This window comes from Halichoerus grypus, chromosome 11 (genome assembly GCF_964656455.1).
Source record: "Halichoerus grypus chromosome 11, mHalGry1.hap1.1, whole genome shotgun sequence".
Classification (NCBI taxonomy): Eukaryota; Metazoa; Chordata; class Mammalia; order Carnivora; family Phocidae; genus Halichoerus; species Halichoerus grypus.
The window spans coordinates 101,293,311-101,313,450 of record NC_135722.1 but is presented as its reverse complement, the minus strand read 5'-3'; the positions used below and the strand labels follow the sequence as shown (position 1 = coordinate 101,313,450).

General features: G+C 47.0%; 1 protein-coding gene and 1 non-coding gene across 5 annotated transcripts in view; both read left to right on the top strand.

The window, feature by feature from the left end:
• HTR3B (5-hydroxytryptamine receptor 3B) overlaps positions 1-18,214 on the top strand; it is a 51,963-nt gene extending 33,749 nt beyond the window's left edge. For 2 of the 4 annotated variants that reach the window (XM_078058972.1, XM_078058971.1), the window contains 7 exons: positions 2,732-2,776; positions 3,104-3,213; positions 3,602-3,771; positions 4,298-4,455; positions 13,093-13,303; positions 13,439-13,621; positions 14,611-18,214. In XM_078058972.1, coding sequence (XP_077915098.1) covers positions 3,140-3,213; positions 3,602-3,771; positions 4,298-4,455; positions 13,093-13,303; positions 13,439-13,621; positions 14,611-14,846 — 1,032 coding nt within the window. In that variant the 5' untranslated portion in view covers positions 2,732-2,776; positions 3,104-3,139 and the 3' untranslated portion in view covers positions 14,847-18,214. The remainder of the gene's footprint in view (positions 1-2,731; positions 2,777-3,103; positions 3,214-3,601; positions 3,772-4,297; positions 4,456-13,092; positions 13,304-13,438; positions 13,622-14,610) is intronic. The other 2 variants (XM_078058974.1, XM_078058973.1) reach the window with 1 other exon arrangement.
• LOC118533145 (U6 spliceosomal RNA) lies at positions 13,994-14,097 on the top strand. The gene has a single exon (XR_004916079.2). It is a non-coding gene; the product is annotated as a U6 spliceosomal RNA (small nuclear RNA).
• Positions 18,215-20,140: the final 1,926 nt, after the last annotated feature.

Sequence of the window (20,140 nt, the reverse complement as noted above, 5' to 3'; positions counted from 1 at the left end):
GGCAGGAAGAGAAGAACGAGCTAAGGCATCAACATGGCAGTTAATAAGAATCAACTGGGTAAAATAATAGTCTCCCCCACCATGACTGAGTCAGTGACGCATTCACGACGTGGTGTGATAGAGATTAAAAACAAAAAAACAAAAAAACTGATCAGGACATTTCATAGATGTAAAGGTATATTTGTTGTGAAAGAATAGTTACAAGCTATGCTTTCCAGTAATACAAATGGCATTTTGAACCTGGTTTCCCCCCCCATTTGTGGGGAACCCTCATCGATGGCAGCTAAGCCTAGAACAGAGCCCTTTGTGCTTTAGTCGGGGAGACAGACACCACATCTTACATTGTCAGTAAATCAAAGCCCTGTTCAACAGCATGACAGTTCAGAGGAAGAAAATCAAATCTAACTAAAAAATGCTGATTTTAAAAACATTATCTATTTCAGAATCTCTCAGCTGGTAAAACTTGGAAGGAAGTGGTGTCACCTCAAGGTTAATTCATGTTGTAGCATGTGTCAGAATTTCTTTCCCTTTTAAGCCTGCATAATATTACGTTGTATGTATATACCACATTTTGCTTATGTATTCATCTTTGATGGACACTTGGGTTGCTTCCACCCCTTGGCTATTGTGAATAATGGTGCTCTGAACATGGGTGTACAAATAACTGAGTCTCTGCTTTCAGTTCTTTTGGATTTATACCAAAGAATGGAATTGCTAGACCATATGGTAATTCTATTTTTAAGTTTTTAGGAACTGCCACTATTTTCCATAGCAGCTGTACCATTTTATATTCCCACCAGTAGTGCACAAGGATTTCAATTTCTTTACATCTTCACCAACACTTATTTTCTGCTTTTGTTTGATTTTGTTTTGTTTTGTTTTGTTTTAGTAGCCATCTTAATGAGAGTGAAGTGGTATTTCACTGTGGTTTTGATTTGCATTTCCCTAATGATTAGTGATTGTATTAGCCAGCTTGGACTGCCATAACAAATACCATAGACTCTATTTCTCACAGTTCTAGAGGCTGGCAAGTCCAAGATCAAAGTTCTAGCCAATTAGATTCCTGGTGAGAGCTCTCTTCCTGGCATGCGGATGGCTGATTTCTTCCTGTAACCTTAGTTACCTCTTCAAAGTCCTTCAAAGTCTAAATTTAGTCATATATGAATTTTGGAAGGACATAATTTGGTCCATAACAGTGATGTTGAGCATCTTTTCATGTGCTTATCATCCATTTGTATATCTACTTTGGAGAAATATCCATTTTGAAATAGGGTCATTGTTTTGTTTTAATTTGTAGAAATTCTTTATTCTGGATATTAACTCCTTATCAGATAAATGATCTGCAGATATTATTTCCATCCTGTGGGTTGTTTTTTTACTTCTTGATGATGTCCTTTAAAGCACAAGAGTTTTTCATTTTGATGAAGTCCCATTTACTTTTTCTTTGGTTGCCGGTGGTTATGGTGTCATATCTAAGGGACAAGTGCCTAATTCAAAGTCATGAAGATTTACTTTGTTTTCTTCCTTTTTTAAAAAAATATTTATTTATTTATTTGAGACAGAGAGAGTGTGCACACACGAGTGGGGGGAGGGGCAGAGGGAGAGGGAGAGAATCTCAAACAGACTCCCTACTGAGTGTGGAGCCTGGCACAGGGCTCTGTCCCAGGACCCCGAGATCATGACCTGAGCCGAAACCAAGAGTCAGCTGCCCAACTGACTGAGCCACCCAGGCACCCCTCTTATGTTTTCTTCTAAGAGTTTTACAGTTTAAACTCTTACATTTAGGTTTATGGTCCATTTTGAGTTAATGAGTTAACGTTTGTATATGGTGTGAGATATTCCTTTCAATTCCTAAGAAGATAGTAGTTTTAGAATGCTCTTTACTAGAGGAGATATGAAAAAATTAGTAAGGAGGGGGTTCCTTTTTTGTTTGTTATTCTTAGGGGTCTTTTAAAAAAATTACTCACTCATCGCGGACATGGGGAAATCTTGTCTATTTATATCATCAAAAATACACTTCATTTACATTAAGCTCATTCAGTCTGTTTGATAAGCAGAGAAATCCAAACATAAGGTAACTTAACAGGAATGGCTGCCAGGAGCAGTTGAGAGAACACTCATTGAAATATTATGAATAATATCTTGATTGCAAATAAAAGCTTGGGGGGGCACCTGGGTGGCTCAGTTGATTAAGCGTCTGCCTTTGGCTCAGGTAATGATCCCGAGATCCTGGGATCAAGCCCCACATCGGGCTCCCTGCTCCACGGGAAGCCTGCTTCTCCCTCTCCCACCCCCTGCCCCCTGCTTGTGTTTCCTCTCTCGCTGTGTCTCTCTCTCTGTCAAATAAATAAATAAAATCTTTAAAAAAAATAAATAGAAGCTTGGTCCCATCTTTTTATCCCAGAATTGGCTAAGGCTACATGTCATTTTTTAGTTTGATTAATGGCAGAGTAACTAATTAGGGTAGGAAAGGGATTAGCAAATCATTCAAGATGTCAGGTGTAGTCATAGTGCCATTTTGTCATAGATACTATAGTAAAGTTCATAGTGCCAGGCATGAGTAATAAATAGGAACCAAGAATACTCAGATTTGAAGAGTCAAGGCAATGCTTTTAAAATCAGCATTTTTAGTTAGATTTGATTTTTTTTCTCTGAATTATCATAGTATTGAATTGGATTTTGATTTATTGACATTCTAAGATTTGGTACAGATTTTCTTTTTGCTTTGCAGGATGCACAGAACCAAAAATTAAAGACAAGTATATGGTACCAGGAGGTAAATGATGTTTCCTTCCATGCATGCTGGACTCTTGATCTTAATCGGTTGCAAAATGTAATTATTCTAAGGAATAGACATTTTCTTTGTGTTTGCAACTTAGCTTCTTAGATCTGCAACAGACCTAATTTATTAGAATCTATGTAAGATATACGGTCATGGTTTCTGGTTGAGGCACCATCTTTAGGAGCTGGGAGGAAAGTCCTCTCCCCTAACAGTGCCAACAAGCAGATCAGTTGGGTTATTCATCCAAATCCCTCTTCAGTTCTTTGGTGAGACTGACATTGCCCCTTTTTGATAAATTTCTTTTCTGGCTACTCCTAACAGGTTTGGGATGATGAGTTTTTATCCTGGACCCCCAGCATGTTTGATGAGATTAGAGAGATCTCTCTTCCTCTAAGTGACATCTGGGCCCCTGACATCATCATTAATGAGCTGTAAGTGTGCTGGCGTGTATTTCCATGGGGTTTAAAACTGCTTGGACTATTCAGGCCAGTTGTTCTTAGCTTGAAAAGGATCACGGTGTTGGGAATATCCAAGTTAGAAGTACCATGATTTGACATCATTTAAGATACAGATTTGATTACAAATGCTTGAGGTTACTCATGGATTATGTCTGTGTTACAAGAGTAGCAAGTGAATTAACTTTTGAGACTGTGATTACTGAGTCCATCTGAATTATGTCATGGGAAATGTGATTCTGTATTTGCACTTCTAGGCAAGTCCTGGGTATCATGGTCACTACCGCCTCATAATCAGTTCTGTTTGTGGACTGAAATGATGAAGGCCCTCTCTGTAACAGCGAGGTCTCTTGTGTTTCCATAGTGTGGACATTGAAGGATCACCCGACCTTCCATATGTCTATGTGAACTCATCTGGGACCATTAAGAACTCTAAGCCTATCCAGGTGGTTTCTACGTGCGGTTTAGAGACCTACGCGTTTCCATTTGACATCCAGAACTGCAGCCTGACCTTCAGTAGTGTCCTGCACACAGGTAAACCGCAAGAGGCATGGTCTGCTAGTGGGAGACACATTTGTGCTGGGTTGGCACACACAGGTGAGATTCTGTCGTGCCATCCATCAGGTGCATTTTATTCTTGCACATAATTGACTCTTTACAAATCTAAATCTCTTCTTATAGTTATTTGGCTCCTGTTGTAATTCAGACCAAGTATAGTGTTGTGCCCAGCTCATTGCTGCAGTTGGTTTGGGAATACAATATTCGACCTCTGCTGCCACTGAGAAGGTTAGAGAAGTCATAGGACCAGGGCCAGCCCTCTATGGATAATGGAATACAAACCGTAAATTCACAACTGGGTTTTGTTCTTGGTTTTGTTTTTGCTGCTAGAAAGATTTTATTCCACATCTCTATCCCTAATTCAAAATGGTTATATTGAACCCTATCTCAGTGAGACTGTACACGTGGGGGCAGGGGTAAAAGGAAGAACTGGAAGTTGGAAAAGTGGGTTATTATCGAGGCCTCCCTCTGTGGGGAAGTCACTCGTTCATGTTGTTTTCAGTGCAAGATGTCAACCTGGCCTTCCTCAGGAGCAGAGAAGACATTAAGCATGACAAGAAGGAATTTTTGAATGACAGTGAGTGGGAACTTCTCTCTGTGTCCTCAACATACAGCATCCTGCAGAGCAGCGCTGGAGATTTTGCCCAGATTCAGTTTAATGTAGGTCCTACCCCTCCCTGTCCCTGCTGCCCCACTTCTCTGCAGTCTTGGGCCTTCTGTGTTGGGCTGAGGAGTTCTCTGCTCTGTCACATGTTCTCACTCGTTATCATCCAAGAACAGATGACTCTGGTGGCTCTGGACATCCTCTTGCATGACGGCATTTCACAGACCAGAGATTCAGTCACAGGTCCTGGACTCCTGCTGTAGATAGTCCCTATGTGGGTATAAAAAGAATGGTTTTCAGGCACCTGAACCACCCACCATAGCAGGTGTCCTCAGGCCTTTCGGTACATACTAACATCCTCAGTCCTAATTGCTACGGAGAGGGCAAAAAAAGAAAACCCACATACGACAACAACAAAAAATTGGGAGAAGTGTCTCTACAACATTATTGTCCTGTTTTTAAGTGAGTCAATTATTAATTCCAGATACAAATGTATAAAATTATCATTATTCACTTGACTATCTTGAGCAATTAGCTAACAAATCACCTGCAGGGCCCTTGGAGCCCACTGGTGGTTCCTGGATCAGAGAGAACTGCTCTGAAACAACGCAGTGAGAAGCCAGACTTCTCAGAGGCACCACCAGGGATGCTCTTGGCTGCCCTGTCATGGGGAAATGTGTTCTGCAGGAGCTTGGGAGGTGGATGCAGGACAGTGAAGCCTGCTGGTTTACACTCCAGAGGGAGCCATTCTCCCTTCCTGGCGTTTCTGGCAAATTGTCCTGATAAGTGGTTTGCAGCAAGTTCCTGCAACTGGTAGACCCATGATTAGTATTCATTTCTGCTTTTCTGTACCAAGTCAGCTAGTGGTAGTGGTAGTTGGGTGGGGTGGAGTCCTTCATGCCAGATAATGTTTCTGATTGAAAAATAGAGCCTACAGACAGGTCAGGATTAAACACAAGATGAATTCTGCTGGAAACAAACCTCTTGAATAAGAAGGAAAATTCAGACTAGACTAGGTACTATGGTTATGCTGGATAATTATATGCTAAGAGAGGGTGGTATTGAAATAAGCTATTATTGAGGTCACAGATGCCCCTCCATTGTTTGTAGGTGTTCTATGTAGCTTTCTAGCAAAGCTCTGGTTAAATTAGGGGCTCCTAGAAATAGCTGTGGTTTGAACCTGACACATGTATAACTAACTATTCGCAACTCATACCTTCCTAGTGGTGGGGTTTGGGTGTTTCCCTGTGCTGCTTGGTTTTTAGCAAAGCTAGCACTGTGGCTTGTTTGTCCACCTTTTTTTAAGCAAGAGAAAAGGAGGGGAAGAAAAGAAAGCTTTTTTAATTTCAATGAGTTTCTTGGCTAAGAGTAAACACCTCATTAATTTTAAAGATATCAGCCCACAAACATTATTAATGCAGCCCGAATAATGGAGAGCATTAAAGGGAAATGTGAGGGGGTAGCACGTGCAAGGTGGAACACAGTCACCCACCAAGCACTCCGGAGAACGCTGCACACACCATTACCTACACTGCACGAAGGAGACAAACAAAGGCAAGAGACAGGGCAGATAAACAGGAGTGCACGCGCGCGCGCGCACACACACACACTTTCCATAAAGCAGGGATTATCTGTGGTTACATGTCACCCCTCACCCTGAATATTAATTTGTCTTCTCAATAGTCGCAAAAGGTTTTCTATGTAGTAGCTCCATTTTAAATATAACGGACAGAGATATAAAAGATTGTTGAAGGAAAGGAGAAGCTTCCCTGCATCTCAGGAGCAACGATCCCACTCCTCTGCTCTGTTCACTGCCATGCTTCTCCATTTACAGTGTGTGAATGGAGGCAGGCTAGAGGTGGGCATCGGTAGGATTTCATGCTTTTGGAGCTTTTCCCTTTGCAGGGCTGGCTTCCACCCTGGCCCTCTGGAACAAAGGAGGAAAGAACCCTGAGTAGAGTCATAGATCATGTTTCATAGGGCAGGGAGCCAGACTCAGCAATGGTTCTACAACTCTGAACAGACTTAAAGTAGATTCAGTGACTATCCCAGTTCTCTGTCTCCCTCGACATCTCGCGGCCTCCGTGCCTCCCCACCCCTGCTATGTGTACCGTGGCTAGGCTTACGTTCTCTTACTCTGTATCAGTCATCCTACTCTGAAGTTAACAACTGAGGTGTCCTGGTGTCCTTCAATAGCCCTTGGGCAATGATGTGAAATTCAGAGCCCGGTTCCATGCCAACCTTGGGTCTACTAGGGTCCTGACAGCAAAGGGCCATCCCCCTCTTAATCTAATCATGTGCTATATCCCTGTCCAGGCTACCCAGCAGGGGCTTGGAGACAAGTCCGGGCAGGCAGGAGGAAAAATGATCTGTTCTAAACATGTTGTCACTCTGGGCCTGATGTACAATGTTGCCATTGATACTAAATCCAATGCTCAGGATGCCTTGTTGGTTCTGGCTAATGGGCAATCAGATCTGCTGGCTCCGGGACATGTACTGTTTATCAGAGGGCACTGCTAACACTCTGGAGTCAGGCTGCATTCCACAGGCGACCCAGAGCACAGGCCCTTCGGCCTACAGGGATGTCTGTGTGCAGCCTGGCTCCGATCTAGCAGCCTTAGGAGGGGAGCTTACCTCCACTATATTATCGGAGGTGCTGGTTCCCAGAAACAGCAGGGTGAGCATTTGATTTCTATATGGCAGCTTTTTGTTTTTTGGGTTTTTTAATAATGAGGGTAGAAGTGGGAGGAGGTGGGAATAAAATGTGAGAATTCATTTTAATGGAAGAGGGTGGACAGCTGTAGGAGCTAAAGTGAGCCCAACCCTCAGATATCCTCACGCGGAGCGAGATGTCTGTGCAGGCAGGAGGTGGCGGCCGTCCAGGGGACTCCTGGGAAAATGCAGAGGGCCATTTGAGAAAGAAGGGTGCCTCATCTATCCTCCTTCTCTGACATAGTTTTCCTTTCTAGATTAGGGTAGAGTAGTTTTGTGGAGATATCCATTGAATGCAGCTCATAAACTTGACAGAAGATCTTTCTGAGCTCCACCAGATCGAGAGAGAGAGGAGAAAGAGAATTTAGAGTCCTAGAAATCTTTCCAGGGTCACTCAATTATCCCTGGAATCATGGACTTTCTGCTCATCCAGCCTGACCCAGGGTCCAGATCCAAGAAACTCTCACTCCTGTGCAAGAATCTTACTTAGATGGCACGAACTTTCCTGTTCTTTCTGAATTGGGAATGTTGGGAGGGGCTTGGGAGAGGAGGAAGATGGGCTTCTGTATGAAGCGTGAGTCTGGGCGTCAAAAATTCCAACTATGTCATAAAGACGGTCATGCAAAATTGAGTACTGGTGGGGTCTACCATCAAGGAGGTGATTAGAGGCTGACCTTGGGGCCTATTCCATCTCCAAGGAGCTCTCCACGCACACATTCTGAATTAGATTGATCTCTTTCATTAACATCAATAGGCTCCAAATACCTTTGTGTACTTATTATTACCTGGCTTTAATGGATAATGAAATTGTGGCATAATATTGCTAACACCTGAAGGGTGTCTAATGGAGAACACGGACTGAAACTAAAGTGCTTTTTCTTCCCTTTCTCTGGAATTTAAAGGCACCAGCTCCTTTAGTCCATTAGAAATGATGGGCTCTCGGTAGGGCCAGTTCCACGGAGAACGGTGTCTCACTGACCTGGTGACATACCTTCCTCCCCAGCATCAGCAGTCAGTTACTGTCTCCGGCATGAGCTGCAGACAGGTGGCCCTCAGAGGACCGACCTCACCAGGAGAGCCCCCGTTTGGGCTAACTCCACACTCCCACCTTATTGGAACTAAAAGTAGCATCCCTCATAGACTCCAGTACAACTCAGCAAGCATCTTTTGAGCTCTTTTCATGTGCCCATCACAGTGGCCCCATTGAGGACACAAGCATGAGTAAAAGAGGGCTCCTGGTATCCGTCATGGACCTCAAATGTGGCCCAGGGAGACACCGTAACAGTAACCACAAAACTGAGCATTTACTCGACACCAGACACCATTTAAGAGTTTGTACGTGTAAACCTCACATGTCTATGCAATTGGTGCTCTGAGTGCAACACACCCAAATGGATGAATTGGGGGTACAGAGAAGTTAACTCACCCAAGTCTAAGTAACTGGCCCGAGGGGACAGGGTGACTGTGGCGCCTGGACTTGAACCCAGTCTGACTCCAGAAACTATGTGCTAATCCTATATGTAGCTCACAACTGCCACACGACTCAACAGAACGCAGCATACGCCAGTGCATTCTTTGGCATTCATCCACTGTGTGTTACTGGGCAAGTCAACTGTATTTGTTTCCTAGGGCTTCCATAACAAAGGACCACAAACCAGTGGCTTAAAACAACAGGAATAAATTTATTCTCTCACAGTTCTGGAGGCTAAAAATCAGGGTGTCAGCATGATTAGTTCCTTCTGGGAACTCCGAGGGAGAATCTGTTCCAGGCCTCTCTCCTAGCTTTTGGTGGCTCCCAGCAATCCTTGGCCTGTAAATGTATCACTCCAATCTCTGCCTCCATCCTCACGTGGCATTCTCCTTTATGTATCTCTTCTCTTCTTCTCATAAGGACACCAGTTCTATTGGGATAAGGGCCCACCCTACTGAAGTAAGACCTCATCTGAACCAATTAATTATATCTGCGGTGATCCCATTTCCAAATAAGTCACATTCTTGGCTTTCAGGAAGGACATTAATTCTTGGGCCATTACTCAGCCCATTATAGTCCACTGCCCTCTGGCCCTCTGGCTCCCCCAAATTCATGTCCATCACATGTGTAAAATGCATTCACCCTATCCCAACATCCCTAAATGTCTTAACCCATTTCAGCACCAACTCTGAGACCAACATATAATCTAAATATAAACTCAGAAGGTCCCAAGTCTCATCATCTAAATCAGGTACAGACTCTGGGTATGGTCCATTCTGGAGCAAACTTCCTTTCTACGTGCAGACTCTAAAATATCCAACCTCCAGAGTCCAGTTGCTGATTTCATGGGATGGAGAGGGGCAGAAACCTATCCTATTAACTGTTCTAATTCCATTATTTTAAAAAGTGCCTGACGTTCTGTTCATGCTCAATTAATGTTCCTTAAACAAGAGAATAAAGGGATTTGAGGATCAAACGAGATACGAAAACAAACCATTTCTGAAAGCTATGTGATAAAATTTAGAATTTCTTTAGGCTGCACTGGGCTTGTGGAGAAAATTAGTCTAGTCCACAAGTAATACTGCTCCGAAATCAATATTGCTCCTAAATAAAAAGGGAGGTCCTTTTTTCTTGAAGAAAACCAAAGAGAGGGCCTATCTAACTGTATAATTGTATAAGCCAAACATAGGCAGGGGAGATTTCTGCTTTATGTGACAGCAGAGCTAATTGTCTACCCTTGGAGCTACGTGTTTCCCTTCTACTTTCAGCTACTGTTGATATCCAGGGACAAAGATCCTCCTGACAGGCCTGGCTACATGGTTGGTGAGGCCAGGGACAAAGGGAAATGTGGGGCTCCCTGTTCAAAAATTACGAGTTTCCAAATGGCACCAGCAGAGCCTGAAATGAAGCGCCAGGCCCTTCTAAGCGCCGGGCCCTGCGTAACTCCCCAAGCTGTATGCCCACGAAGCCAGCCTGCCTCCCAGCCTCTTGGCTCGTCACACCTCTCCCCCGTCGCCTTGGGGGGCACGTGGTCTGATAAAACTGGGGAGCCGTCTTTGGTTCTGGCCCAGGGTTATGTTCACTCTCTGCATCAGCCTCTGGGTAGAGAGGAACCACCTAAGCATCTGCTAGTGACACGGGAATGTTATTTAGATACGACAGCCAATCTCAATCATAGCCAAGATGCTCAGCAAGCAAAAGTAAGGTGTTTATTTATTTACTTATTAGTCTTTTAAAAAGGTTTATTTATTTATTTTGAGGGAGAGAGAGTGGAGGGGCAGAGGGAGAGGAAGAGAGAGAATCCCCAGCAGACCCCACGCCCAGCATAGAGCTTAACATGGGGCCTGATTCCACGACCCTGAGATCAAGACCTGAGCCAAAACCAAGAGTTAGACACTCATCTGAACCAATTAATTATATCTGCGGTGACTACACCATCCAGGCTCCCCAGTAAAGTGCTTTTTTAAAAAAGGAAAATCAAGGCATGCAGCCAGGATCACTTAAACTAGCACACGTGGGCACTTAGAATTGAGGGGCCCTGGAGCTCAAGTCCCTTGACTCTAAGTCTGGGCTGTTTCTGCTTAACCACCCTGCCTACTTGGACTTTCTTTAGGGTGGTGTTCTTAACGCTTTTCATCCTCTTCACATCATACCTGCCATGAAGTCTCTAGGGGAGTCTTCCCACTTCTCCCTTCTAGAGAGAGCAGGCTGATCACCCCCCACCCCCACCCCACATAGCCCAGGCCGGGCACACCGCACAAGACCCCTGTGGACCCCAACCATCCGGCTCCCTTCCTCCCATCCCCTGCTAACCACAGCCATCTCTTCCATAGTATGACCAAGACAGCCTGCGAGGCCCAGAGTGGTGACAGTCCGTTTGGTTGTTGCTTTTCTTGTTGACTACGCTGTGGTAGAAATGTGTTTTAACCAAATTATTACAAAGCATGAGTGTTGCCCTCGTTTAGATATTTGCAGCCAATTATGCTCAATGTGAAAGATAATAGCCAGACTAGAGTCCTCCCATCGGCTCTGGCCTCCCAAGCTCCACTGGGTTGGGATATGCTCCCAGACCCAACAGCTGGGGGCCCCGTTTGCTTCTGCAGGGTGGTAGATGTCTGGTCTCACCCAGCCAAGCTCTTCCCCACCACCTTCTCCTCCATTCCTGGCCTCTGCCTGGGCTCCTTCTGTGTGCTTGCCTTGCAGAGTGGGAGACAGAGATGAGGGAGAAGAACCCTGAACTCAGCTCGGATGTCTGCTCAGACCAAGAGCTGTAGCTACGCTGTGGCAGAAGAGACACTGGGCTGGGAACCAGATGTGGGGTATAGCCCAGCTCTTCCACTTACTCAACTTACTTCAGGAGCCGAGCTTTGTTTTTGAGTCTAGAGTGGGGGTGTTCTATTACCTGCCAACAAGCTCACAGTGAGAATTAAATAAACCACATCATATGTGTAAAAGCATCTCACACATTATCTGACACATAGAAAGCATTCAATTGTTTGGTGGATCAGAGAAATGGGAGACTTCAGACATTATTTTATGTCCAGATCCAACAGTGAAGGGCTCAGGACATTCATATGTTCAGTAAACATGAATAAGGTAGGTATTATTTTTGGCCCCATGAGGAATTTTTCTTTAAAGATTTTAATTATTTATTTGACAGAGACACACAGCGAGAGAGGAAACCCAAGCAGAGGGAGTGGGAGAGGGAGAAGCAGGCTTCCCGCAGAGCAGGGAGCCCAATGTGGGGCTCGATCCCAGGACCCCGGGATCAGGACCTGAGCCAAAGGCAGATGCTGAACCAACTGAGCCCCCCAGGCACCCCCCCCCCCGCCCCCACCCCATGAGGAATTGTTTAATCGTTGCTGCTTTTGCCCTCCAAGGGTCGGGGGGAAGCAATCTTGTCATTCTGATGAAAATACTTTGTGTTTATTAAAGACACTTCCTATCACCATCCCAGACAAGAGAGGTGTACAAAAATGGCAATAACAGCAATTTTTGAGTCTCCAATTCCCAGCTACAAAACCCATTCAGCAGCTCTGTAGGCCCGGCCATCCTGCTGGACATCTTCGGCTGTCCCCCCACTTAGATCCACTTCTCCACCTGCTCTGTGCTCCTGGAGACGAGCCATGGCCTCACTGACCGATGGGAAGAGGGGATGGAATGGCAGGAGGTTGGACAGAGGGGAAGAGTGAGTCAGATGCTTATCTGTCCATTTTTCTCCCTATGGAATCACCACCAGGCTGGCTGTGCCCCGAAGAGGGAGGGGGGAGCCACAGCTCCTGCGTGGTGGCCACCTCCACCCAGCTTTCTCTCCTCAGGTTCTAGTCACATTCCCAGCCCGAGGCCCCTTTAGGACCCAGGGTAGGGACAGCTCACCCAGCCATCCCAAATACCTGGGCACTGCCCTCTGCCTGCCCATACCTTGTCAGCCGTCTCTTTGCCAAGCCCTCCTCAGAGGGCCCAGGGGTGCCATTTGGTCGTGCCCAGACTCTGACAGACACACAGGTGCTGAGACGCTCACGTTCCACAGAGGACAGGCTATGCCGAAAACAGTACAATATGTTGTAGAAGTGACGTAAGAAGAAAGATTTTGGTGTAAGACCTCGATTTAAAACAGTTTCTCACTTGCCAGCTGTGTGAGTTTGAACAAGCAGTTCAATCTCTGTGAACCTCAGTTTCTTTGTCTGTAGAATGGAGATAATAATGACCAGCCCTTTGAATGGGTGTGAGGATTGAGCAGGACAGGGCACAGAAGACACTTAGGCTAGTGCCTGGCATACAGCAAGCGGCAAATAAATAGACACTTCTTATTATAATTAGTAATTTAGTTCCACATAAAAGCTTAAAGGGTTTTTTTTCTATTTTCTAAACCACAAAATAATCTCCTTTTTCTAAACTACATAGTCTTTTCACATTATGCAAAAATGTTGGGATGTCAGGGAGTGTTCTTGGCTATGGGTTCTAGTCCTTCAGCGCAGACCTTTTCAGTAGATGCCTTGTCCCTGGGCAGGTGGCAATTCGCAGGCGTCCGCTGGTCTATGTTGTGAGCCTGCTGATTCCCAGCATCTTCCTAATGCTTGTGGATCTGGGGAGCTTCTACCTACCACCCACCTGCCGTATCAGGATTGTGTTCAAGACCAGCGTGCTGGTGGGCTACACCGTCTTCAGGGTCAACATGTCCGACGAGATGCCAAGGAGCGCACTGAGCACCCCTCTGATTGGTAAGCAGCCTTGGGGACACCAGACACCCATCTTCCATGACTCCTGTCACAGATCTGATGTTGCATTTCGGATCAGGGGAGGGAGAGGCCCCAGACACTGTGGCTAAGTACACTTCCTCTGGTTCCTTCCCTCAGGAGTCTTCTTCACGGTCTGCATGGCCTTCCTGGTTATCAGCTTATTTAAGTCCATCCTGCTGGTCAGATTCCTCCATGATGAGTGGAGCCATGGGCAGGAGGGGCCCCTCTTGTGCCTTCGAGGGGACACTGATGCTGATGGGCCTAGAATGGATCCCAGGGCCCAGCTTGCTGGGGTACCAGGTTTGTGAGAAGCCTCGAGGTCCGCCCCCTGTCTTGCCTGATCACTCTCCGCACCGGTTCCCATTGGTGAAGCACCAGGCCATGCGTCCAGCTGTGTGAAAAATTTGAAACACTTGCTTCTTAGCCTCTGTGCTGCATTTGATATTACCTCTCTGGAGACCTGCTGACTTTCCAGAAAGCCTCACTTTAGCTTAGAGGTCAGGCCCTCAGTTGACTTTGCTTATTTTTGTTTGTATTTTCCAATTTTAGCCAGTTAGCTGAAGTGACTAAGCGACTGACTCTGGAATAATAGAGTACTGGTGTGTGTGCACACTTGCTTGTATGTATTTGGGTTCCTGTTGCTTAATGTGAGCAAGTGTATGAATTATCCCAGTGCTCACCTTGGCAGCACATATACCAAAATTGGAACAATACAGAGGTTAGTGTGGCCCCTGCTCAAGGATGAGAGGCAAATTTGTGAAGCATTCTGTATTTTTACTGTATACTTGAAAGTTGCTAAAGAAATATATCCTAAAAGTTCTCATCACAAGAAAACAATGTGTAACTATGTGGTGGTGGAGGTTAACCAGACTTACTCTGGTAAGATAGATAGATAGATAGATAGATAGATTATATATAATATATATATATATATATATATATAAAATGCTATACACATGAGACATATAATGTTATATGTAAATCATATCACAATTAAACAAAAATAATCATCCCAGCCCCTAAAGCTCCGACGGAGTTAGTGGGGCCAGCCCCCAGCTCAGAAAATCTGGGTGGCTCTAATCTAGACAGGCTTCCCACACGACCCGGCTCTGCCACATTCCGCAGAGCTCCCCTGAGCACAGCCCTACCTCCCCCCAAGCCCAACCCAATCCACTGCCCTGTTCTGCCTACAAACCTTCGTTGTAGGATGAGGCTATCGCCTCCAGTAGGAAGCCCAGGGGGCCTCGGGAGCCCCCAGCTCACCCAGGATGTTTTCCTCTCTCATGCAGAGCCCCCGATCTGTCGAGAGCACCAGGTGCAGCCAGGGAGCCTGAAGGAAGTCTGGTTCCAGCTTAAGTCCATCAGCACCTACTTCCAAACCTGGGAGCAGGCGGACCGGCAGGGGGTTAAGTGGCTGGCCCTCCTGGAACGTTTTGACCGACTGCTCTTTCAAGCCTACGCCGTCATGCTGGGCCTCTATACCGTCACCCTGTGCTCCCTCTGGGCACTGTGGGGCAGCTCGTGAGCCCCGGAGGCTGCTGCTTTCTCAGCACTTGGGGCAGGCTGGGGGGTTTTGTGGGCCGTGCGGAGGGGGCACGTGGGTTAAAAAGCTCCTCACCTCTTGTTGCCTCTTGGCCTTCAGTGCAGGTACTCACACCGGAGGAGGTACTGAATGACCCAGGATTAGGCATTCATGATGAAAATGCCCGGACATCTCAGGGTATACAGTGCAAAGGAAGCCTGCCTTCTTATTCCACGTCACTCCCCCAGAGTGAGCACCATTAGCAATCTCTTTCAGAGCCTTTCTAGGTACATTACATACATGTGTGTTTTGAGGGTTGTTTTTTCAAATGAAAGATCGCTTCACCCCCCAGAGTGAGCACCATTAGCAATCTCTTTCAGAGCCTTTCTAGGTACATTACATACATGTGTGTTTTGAGGTTTGTTTTTTCAAATGAAAGATCACTTCACCTGCCCAGAGTGAGCACCATTAGCAATCTCTTTCAGAGCCTTTCTAGGTACATTACATACATGTGTGTTTTGAGGGTTGTTTTTTCAAATGAAAGATCGCTTCACCCCCCCAGAGTGAGCACCATTAGCAATCTCTTTCAGAGCCTTTCTAGGTACATTACATACATGTGTGTTTTGAGGGTTGTTTTTTCAAATGAAAGATCGCTTCAACCCCCAGAGTGAGCACCATTAGCAATCTCTTTCAGAGCCTTTCTAGGTACATTACATACATGTGTGTTTTGAGGGTTGTTTTTTCAAATGAAAGATCACTTCACCCCCAGGTCTGTCTTGGTCATTCAGTCAGCCATTCAGAATGTTTACTGAGTGTCAATTAAGTCCTAGGTGTTATGTTGGGCACTCCAGAGAATACAAAATACGTCCGTCACAGATCATTCTTCGCTTGACTTGATTCCCAAGGTGAACCTTGTACAGAGCAGAATGCAAGATTCGCACCTCATCTGTGTCCTGAAGCTCTAGTTCCCACTGTCTCCCTTGAGCGCCTCTTGCCCTGCACCGTATCACTGCTGGAGGGAAGCCGGGAACCGACGTCTCAGACCCAGTCAACACAACACTTGGTCAGCACACACCATGTGTAAGGCACCGAGCTGGGGGCCAGGCTTCATGCATGAACCTAGGGTTCCAGGAGATTATAATCCACTGTCCTTGTATTCGTCAGCTAGGGCCGCTGTAACAAAACACCACAGACTCCGAGGCTTAAACAGAAATGTCTTTTCTCACTGCTCTGGAGGCTGGAAGTCTGAGATCAAGGTGTCAGCAGGGTTGGTTTCTTCTGAGGCCTCCTTGGCCCACAACTGGCTGACTGGTCCCTGCATCCTCACGTGGCCTTCCCTCTGCGCACGTCCATATCTGTGTCCGATTCCTCCTCTTATACGGACACCAACTCTATTGGATTAGGGCCCACATTAACAACCTCATTTAACCTGAATCACCTCTTTAAAGGCCCTACTCTGGATACGCATTCTGGGGCACTGGGGGTTAGGATTTCAACATGAATTTGGGGTGGGTAACACAATTCAGCCCAGACTACTCACATGACTGTGGACGCTTGGCCAGTCCAAAATCTGCAGGTGGGCGGGGACCCAGGGAATAGTTACAGTTTGAATGCAAAGCAGAGGTGGGGGTGTCTGCTGGCAGAATTCTCGCTTCTTCCAGGAAGCCAGTGTTTTACTCTTGAGGCTTTCAACTGATTAGATGAGGCCCACCCACATTCTGGAGGGGAATCTGTTTTCCCGAAGTCTACTGATTTAAATGCTAATCTCGTGTAAAAAATACCTTCACAGAAGCATCTAGAATAATGTTTGACCAAATATCTGGGTCCTGTGGCCCAGCCAAGTTCACACACAAAACTAACCATCACAGTCCCAGTGGCCCCATAGCTTCCCATCTATGCCCACAGACGCTTGTTAAGACAGAAGAGCCCTGATCCCCGGGCACTCGGGTAACTCATCAGCTTCTGGCTCTTACTCTCCAGGGGCCGAACCTGTACTGACTGGCTTACCTTTCGGCAGTTCCCATGGCCCCGTCACCTGAACTCGAAGGTTAGAGTTCAAGTCTTCCACACATTTTCCTTCCTCTGATTTTGACTTTCTTCATTTCCCATTGCTTCTTTTTACGGAGGCTTCGTCTAGGCCAGCTCACCTGCTTGCCATTCCGTCCCAGGCTCTACAGCTAGCTCACGTATTCTTTTGTGTCACCAAATCTGTGTGCCACTCCGTCTAAGGACCCTGCTCAAAACAGCCTTCCCCCACCTTCTTCACCCGATCATCCTGTGACTCTGTCCCCTCTCTCTAGCTTTAGTTTTACCTTATTCTATACACTTCCCTCTTTGAACGTTTTATGGACTCCTGTGTGTGTGTGTGTGTGTGTGTACGTACGTGTGTAGGGTATGTACATAGGTGTGTGTTGTGTGTGTGTGTGTATGTGCATCACTTGTCACACAGACCACATACTCCTAGAGGAGTCCCCCTATTTTCTGTTTTGGCTCCTCCGCCGTCTCTGCCCAGGTCCGCACAGAGTTTTGCTCGCCGCACCCCTGCAGCTGCTGTTGTAGAACCGCTCGTCCCAGCTCACTGCTGCTGTTGGACGCAGGTGTCGTGTGTCTTCCCAGGTCTGAGGGGAGAGTCTACCCGAGGTCAGACTCCCAGTGCTTCGGCGTCGCTCTGCCCTCTGTCAGGGTAGCCATCGGGAGCTTGCTGTGTAGACCACGGTAGGCTGAGCAAGAACCAGCACTCCTAATGCTACCGGCAGAGGACACAAAAGTCCAAAGCTGTTTGCTAGGAACTTTCTGCAGCGCTAAAATTGCCTTTAAAAAAACCCGCCCCCCATCCCCCTAAAGAAAAAGAATTTAAATTCAAACAGCCTTTACCTGCATCCTCCCTCTCTCATTACCTCCCAGTTAGTGCTCAACGCCAATTGTCCATGAAATTCCAGTGCTGCTGTTAATGAAATGAGGAACATAAGAAGTTTGTGAACAGGAAGTGTCCATGCAACCCTCCACCTGTTTCCCTCCTCACTTCCTCCGTTCTATTCCTGGCCTCCTCTGTCTCCACCTGCTCAGTGAGCCTCTACGTTGATCCCTAGAGCTCTCTTCACTTCCTCGGTTATTAAAGGTGAAAAGGCCTGCCATGAACTCCCCCTTGCGGAGTCTCCTTCCTCTCCAGCTGTCCTTGGAGAAAGCACCTGGTTTGGGTCCTGGCTCCAACACTGTCTAGCCAGGGGACCTTGAGCTTAATGTCTCAGAGCTTCAGTTACCCTGTTTGGCATTGGGGTTGCTCCTACTTACTCTACCAAATCGCAGAACTTTGAGGATCAGAATGAAGCAATGTATTTAACAGTACTTTGAAAAGTAGATAATACGTCACCAAATAAAAATAAGACCTGCCTGCTATCAACAGATGGGATTCTAGTCTGAAGTGTTCCTTCTTCCACTACCTCTATCAGAATCCAGGTATGGGCTCTGGTTCTCCCCACAAGTGCCTTTACTCCAGGATCCACAGGCCAAGGACTAAAGCCATCCCGTGCCTTCTCCTGGGGGCTTTGGGTGGGGGGGCTGCCCAAGGCCCTTCCCGTTCCACTTGCCGTGTAGCCCACTTTTGCTGCCTCCCTGGAGAACATCTCCAGGTCCTTTATGTCTGCCTCTAAGAGGAGTGAAGCCTGGCCGCTAAGCTGGGCCCCAGGGTGGACCACCTCTGTCTAAGCTCCAAGTGCCCCTGATCTGAACATGGCGGCCAGGGATTCATTCGAAGCCCCAGGCTCAGCTCTGCGTCCCGAAGCAAGGCCAACATTAATAAACGTCAGGGGCACAGAGTCCCTGTGCGGTGGGAGGAAGAGAGGGTGCCTGCAGCCCTTATTTACAGAGCAGCTTTAGCTCGGCTCCTCCAAATGTTTATAAGTTTCACGATTCCTGTTTCATAGAGGAAGGAAACTGAGGAACAGAGCAAAAATGGGATTCTCCCAGCTGTGAATGCTCCGACCATCTGCTGTTTCCCAGAAGCTAAGGTAGTTTCGGAACTCACCAAGAAATCATAGCTCCAGTTCTGGGGACTTCACTGACATCTAAAATAAAGACTTAGCGAAGCACAGCCCTGGGCTAGACAGGCAGCCCTCCATTTTATTTATTTATTTTTTTTTTAAAAAGATTTTATTTATTTATTTGAGAGAGAGAGAGAGAGAGAGAGCACATGAGAGGGGGGAGGGCCAGAGGGAGAGGCAGACTCCCCGCTGAGCAGGGAGCCCGATGCGGGACTCGATCCTGGGACTCCAGGATCATGACTTGAGCCGAAGGCAGTCGCTTAACCAACTGAGCCACCCAGGCGCCCAGCCCTCCATTTTATATGTCATTACATCTCAGAATAACTTCTAGGCACTGCTTCCGTGGTCTCCCATACCTGTGGGGCCTCGCGTGCAGCCAATGACTAGGTGGTGGAGGGTCCCGCTCCCCTCTCGAGAGGTTCCCCTCTGCCTCCCTGCCTGTCCTAGAGGGGAGGAGCTGTTGTGGTTAAGGAAGCTGAGCCCCTCACCCTTACATCTCGAGGACCCAGCCAGCCTCTGGGGTCCAGCTTTGAGCCTGGACAGGTCAGACCAGGAAGCAAACCAAAGCAATCACAGCTCCAGCCCTGGGGACAGGCAGCATGGTATGACCCCTGGCTCCCAGGGCGGAGGGGGGGCGGTGCTCACTTCTCAAGGATCTAAATATACATAGAAAGGCGAGATTAGCAAAAGGAGGTGGACCTAAAATTTTTATCTTTTAGTGTGGCTCTGAGGCTTCTAGTAAACTTCAGATCTTGTGTTTAAGGTAGGGAATTCCTCCACCAATTCCTGGATGTTGGATAATCATCCCAGGGCAGAGACCCAGTTGCCCTGTTCCCTCCAGGATGGCTGTGTCTCCCTCCCTGCAACCCCATCTGTGCCCTGGGGCTCATCACAGGCATCTCCCCGTCCTGTTCCCTGGCTCACACTCCGTCTCAGCAGCCCGAACCTTTCAGTCCTGAGTTATTTACCTGCTGAGACAATAAGAGCTTCATAATTAGCTGAGCAACAGCATGGAGGCTTTTATGAGCAGCCAGGCCCCCCACCACACTCTGGTGTCCGTAATTGAAATGACCCACGCCGGTGATTAGATTAGGGGGCTGAAGCAGCCCGGTGTGCCACCCCCAACCCTCTCCCCTGTCCTGTTGGGGGGGTGATGTAGTTAAGTTTGTGCTTCATTTGGCAGAGACCATAAAGCAGGCATTGCAGCGGGGCTTTCTGCAGGGGTGGGAAGACACTGCCGGGCAGTGGGCGGGCTCC